We start from the raw sequence: 5,689 nt of genomic DNA, 5'->3' as shown, positions 1-5,689 counted from the left end.
ATAAGGTCCTCAAGGTTCCGCGGGATTGTTAGGATATTGGTCCAAGATGGCTGTGAGATAACGAACTTCGATGAAAATGAGAAGGATTCTAGGTTTTTAATTCATACGTCAACGGGGCAAAATTATGCTAATTTGAGTACCTTTTGGCTAGTTTAGTTTGCATCTTAGCAATTATTCATACGATACACCTAAGAACCGCGAGGTTATTCAATATTTGTCTGGCGAGAAAAAGTAGGAAAGTTTGATCTTCAAAACAGTTTTTAAACTCGCATATTTTTATAAACCAGTTCAACCACATTTGCAAATATGTTATTTTGCCTTGTTAAGAGTTCCAGCTCATGTTGAAATACGAAAACGTTTTTGAAAGAGAATGGATTTATGCAAGAATTGTGATTTAATTTGTTGTTTATGGCTCTTTGGTACTCGGTGTATTTGCAAAACGTTATCCTAGTCGCATGAGAAATCTTAAATGTCAGTGTGAAGCGGGGTTAAATTGACCAACCCAGTCTATCTGCTGGTGAAAGCGTGGTGTGTTTGGTCTGTTCAGATCATTATCATCTTCAAAGAGAAAACGATTGAACTTGTACGGAAGTGGACGTCTTTAGTTTTCGCTACTTTTGCGCTTTCGGTATTGAGAGAAATAAGGAAACAGAGTTTTCTTTTCTTCATATATTGCGAAATCAAGCTTTAGTGTTATGGACGATTTTTATGGCCAGCCGCCTGGCTCCTTTAATCCTTAGGGTTGTTCAAACAGGTTTTCCATTTTTTTATGTATTCTTACGGCCCGATAATACTTGATGGTCGGTGTTATTTCGAAACAGGTATCTCCTTACTTTTTATACTGAATATTAAATGTTGGGAGAATAATTCTAGCTGTGTTTTTTAGATTATCTATGGCCAATAAAGAATATTTATTATGATAAATGTGTTGACATTTTTCGACAATTGGGATTATTGACTTCCACATACTCAAATGTAGCACGAGTAAATTTCGCGTGTGCAAACAGTAACTTCTTTTCTTCTGCGTCACCGTGAATTGAAATTAAGACTTCCCGCGTGAGGTAAAGCGAGTGCTATCTTTTCGTGTTTTGTCTACCTACTTAGTTCGACCGGGCAATTCCATTCTGGTATCCTTTCAAGCATGTCGCCTTGCTCCCTGGTTTAATGATGGGCTTGAGCACGAGGAAATGTGAAAGAAGACAACTTGAAACTTTAAAAGTATTGAAAATACAAATTTGAGTTTATTTTTCTTGAAGTCACAAACGTATTTTGGCGGTCAAAATAAACCATGAGATACTTGAAGAACACTAAAACATGCAGTAAGTAGCTAAGAAAATGTAATATCTGAAAGTAAACGAGTGCAGAGGTTCGCTTGGTACATTACCTCTTTTACTACTCTGATAACAAGAAACCATGTTATACATCGCATAAAAAACGACTGGAACAACCGGAAGCCTTAAGGCTCAACCCTGGCTGCATGGTTTAATCTAGAACTGCACTGTCGGAGGTTGTTGGCGATATCCAAGGAAGGTAAGAGGTGTAATGGGGCTGTCTGATTTCTTTGGTTTGGCAGGAAGGTGACCAGAATTGAGCTGATATCAGTAATCGGCAAGTTGACTCGTAAGAATAACAAGGAACAGCTGGATTTTCCACGAGGGAAGCTGAATATGAAGTTGTCGCCTGGTACCCAGTTGGCCATGAAAAAGTTGGACTTTGTGACAACTTGTGCCTGGAAAAATCTCCACGACTGAATTCGGCTACGAACGATGGATGGATCCTCCAGTTGCAGCCCTTCTTGTTAGAAGCTACTTCACCGCGTACAAAACAGTCGTGTAGGGACAGATTGTGTCGGACCGTGTTTTTCCAACGAACCCTGTTCTCAATAAATTCAGGAAAGTGTTCCTCGATAAAACTGTAGATATCGCTCAGAGGAAGTCTTTGCCGTGGCGAGCTGAGGATAGCAAGCGAAATTGCAGCTACATAGGACAAAGACGAAGAATTTCGCTTCCGTTTCTGCCTTTCGCTTTCTACTCCTCTTTGTGGTCTAAAGTTCAAAGCCAATGCTGCTCGCCCTTTCTCCATTTTGTTTGGTTGAGATTCACTAGAAAGATGATTGCCCCTTACTGGACTAAACAGAAGCAGTTTAAGACTGATGTCTGGCCGGGTTCCAGCCTCAGTATGCAATTTATGCGATTAGTTGACAGCACCTATTGTATTTCCTTGTTGACCCATTAGCGAGGTGCTTAGTTTCAAATAATATTCTCTCCATAACAACCCTCACTTGTTTTTTAATGGGGCATTTTGAACACCTGGGACAAGTCATGGAGAAAGGACTATTGAGTAGAGCTTCATGAGGCTTAAAGTAGATGGTCTATACAACAATTCCGAAGACATTTACCGATTTTTTTTTTTCAAAATCACTTTTTCCGTATAGGATATCAAAGCTTAATAATGAATGTTTCCTTCCTTGTCTTCCTTGTTATGGCTCCAGTGTGCACACGTGCTGTCGTCAAATTGATTATTAAAACTTCCGCTATGTTATTAAGATGCACTATATTTTATTAATTAAAGTCGTTCAAACCTGCAACAAATCACTTGTCAGCAAATTCTGAATATGGCCCCCTTTACTGAATAGTTATTTTGGTTAATTCATTTCACCGGTTGCTCAGCCTGCAGAAAATCTCATTTGTTCCCATGTTAATTGCACTCAATGGGGTAACGCATCCAGTTACCAGGTGGGCTCTTGCAGCTTCGATCATTTCGTAGTGTCATGCTTTGAAAGTGATCGCCTTGCTTTTGTTGTCCCAGGGTCGAATAGCACCATTTACCGAATAAATACCCAACCGGTGAATAAATGCTATCAAAACTGATTGACTCATCTCCCTTGAAGAAATCTCTATCCACTCTTCGAACCACCGGGCCTGCAAAATAAGTATGGAATAAGTTTCAAGATTCATATCGGGCGGTGGCGTTAGGCTAAAATCGTATTGTTGCACGAGATGTCATCCCACTGTCTCTTTGTGAGAGACCCGGCTCGATCGCAGAAAACCCCGAATTCCTTGATTGTATTCACGTGGTAAGACGGCCGTGATGTTGGTGCCAAAACAATAGAAAAATGTTGCTTACAAGTGCTACTATGACCAAAAATCAATTCTACTTTTTCTTTATATTTCAAAACTATGTTAACTGAACACTAAGTGACCGAAGTTTTAAGCCTTCATTTTAAAAAGATACCTGTTTATTTTGAGTGAAATTTTCCTAATTAATGGTCAGCCATTACTAACTTTAAAAATCTTTAAAAATTCAATGCGTGTGCAAACGCCTAAATTTTGCATGTGTTTTGCATGTACAATAAGCTGCGTTTATACGCTGCAATTTTAAGCCAGTGAGTCTTTGAAGTCATCTTATCCTCGATCCTACCCTTTGAGGTCCAATCGGTCAGTCTTGATCGTGAATAATGGCGGACCGTGAAATCCAAAACTTGCACTCAAAGCAAACAGCCTTTGGATAAAATTCGAAGCTCAAAATTTTGCCAGTCAGGTGTCAAGCAAACATTCTTTCACTAGAATCTGAAAGAAAAAGGGAAGTGCACTTTTTGATCATAGTAGCACTTTAAGTTTTGCATAAGAATAAAGTCAAATTCCCAAATGACTTCACGTGCAATCAAAGAATAAGAAACAATGATACAAACATTGCTATGATTTTTAGCAGTTATTTTTAATGCAATTGCCACATTTTTTCTTACACAGTTTTTCAAACTGTTTCGATTCTTGTAAGTTTTATTCATGAAATTCGTTTTCTGGACCATCAGATAGAGACGTAACCCGAAGAATAAACTCATCGTTATGCAATCGAGGAATGATTTCCGTACAGGTCCCTACTTCATTATGCATGCAGAATAAATTAATTATTCATTCGCGCTATTGTTTTGTAGAACAATACGTATACCCAAGAGAACCGAATATATACATGGGTAATTTGTACTTACGGGATGAATAAAAACGGATCTCATTTTTTCTCTCCCTCCCTCTCTCTCTTCTTTCCCTTCATCGCCCACACCGTTACTCGTTTTTGTCCCAGCTTTCCCCTTTCTATCCCTTCGTCTTGTTCTTATTTCCAGATCCCGCTCGGCTTTTTTTGCCATTTTATCCCATGATATGTCACTCTCAGCTTGCCTTGAATTCCGACCTACTGTAAACCTCTGGATTACTTGTCCCTGTTCTTTACCACTGAACTAACGAGTCAAGTTGCTAATTCACACCTTGAAAATGATATTTATTTTGAATTCTGGCTGACTATTTACATAACAATGATACGTAATTATATACACGTGCCGCGCCGAGCACCTACAGTCGAACTTACACTTGTAGGTTACCGTTAAGAGATCCCTGTTTTACTACTCTTGAAACAACCCATCCCTTTAATAATGCTAACCGTAACCCTAATCACGACTAAAGGCACTGTTTAGGCTTAAGGTTAGTCCCTGTGATAGTTTTAGGTTTTCCAGTATTGCTGTGAACTGTGACCTGCTTTTCCTTCATGCCCCGTGCGTGCGGCACACTTACAAGTTCACTGCGTGGAAGAGTATACCACGCTTAAAGTCTGATTGGTGCATCTTTCATGGGAAACTTTCATGCACGAGTTCATTGCAATTAAAATCGTTTCATATTTCCCTTCTTTTGAAGCAAACTTGTGTCTTCGTAATATTCAAGATGGCTACCGAAGTCAAAGGGTCACAGCAATGGGAGATTTGAACATTTGGAAATTGTCCCTGCTTTATAGCCTTTCCAGAGTTGTGCATAGAGTGGTGCAAAGAAAACAATTTATTTTCGTCTTCTGTGTCCAAAACCTGTGTGAAAACGCAGTCAGTTGGCAAAGACCAAGTGCCGCATCGGGAGATGGATCTGTTTCGCGATGCTCAAGAAAAAACTGCAATGGAACACATATTAATTTCTGACCGTAAACTTTCCTTGAAAAAATATTAGCCCTAGCTACCTGTGGCCGGAAAGTTTACAACTGCCTACAAGACAAGGGCTAAGATCATCTCACCGCAGTGAACCATCGCCTAAACTTCGTCGACCCAGACAAACGAGCCCGCAGCAGGGCATTGAAAAGACATGATGGGGAGTGAAACGAAGTATGCCTCGTAGGGAAACATCCATGGATCTCTACCAAAGCTATTTACTTGGAAGTATCATTGAGCATATTGCCGATCTCTACAAAGAGCGATAAATCGCAAAATCCCTCTAAATGCACCGTTCGTGATCCTAAATACAGGAAAGGAAGAAAATATACAGTTTGCAGTGTCTCGGCGAATTTTTAAGCAGACTGGAAGAACAATTTCACGATCAAAAGAGCAGGTAGCCATTATATTTCTTATGACAGTACTTTTATTTGGTTTGTTTGTTATATTTGCGAATCTGAACCCTATTACAACGATTGCTTGAAACTCCACTTCTTGCGCTCATTCTAAAACTGAAAAATGGGTAAAATTGCAGGAAAAACTGTTCGATTTTCCGTATTTCAGACAGAAGTTCGACCGACTTTTTTTAAGTCCATATAGACTTAGGCTATTTGCCTTTACTGTCAGTTTTTCCTTTTCCTTTGATTTACACGACAAATCGTTAGCGATGTAACTTAAAAAACCTCTCACGTAACTTTAGTTGACTTTTGCAATACTTTTTGTAAA

General features: G+C 39.3%; 1 protein-coding gene across 1 annotated transcript; it reads right to left on the bottom strand.

Moving 5' to 3' along the window:
• Positions 1-1,482: 1,482 nt before the first annotated feature.
• On the bottom strand, positions 1,483-2,082 carry LOC138004948 (forkhead box protein L1-like). Its single transcript, XM_068851241.1, has one exon. The coding sequence runs from the start codon at positions 2,080-2,082 to the stop codon at positions 1,483-1,485; it is 600 nt and encodes a 199-aa protein (XP_068707342.1).
• Positions 2,083-5,689: the final 3,607 nt, after the last annotated feature.

Source organism: Montipora foliosa, chromosome 6 (assembly GCF_036669935.1).
Source record: "Montipora foliosa isolate CH-2021 chromosome 6, ASM3666993v2, whole genome shotgun sequence".
Lineage (NCBI taxonomy): Eukaryota > Metazoa > Cnidaria > Anthozoa > Scleractinia > Acroporidae > Montipora > Montipora foliosa.
The sequence above is the reverse complement of the archived record's forward strand: the minus strand, read 5'-3'. Positions and strand labels throughout refer to the sequence as shown.

What these genes read in the sequence shown, in the direction of transcription:
- LOC138004948 (XM_068851241.1), bottom strand. Translation starts at nt 2,082, where the DNA reads ATGGAGAAAGGGCGAGCAGCATTGGCTTTGAACTTTAGACCACAAAGA.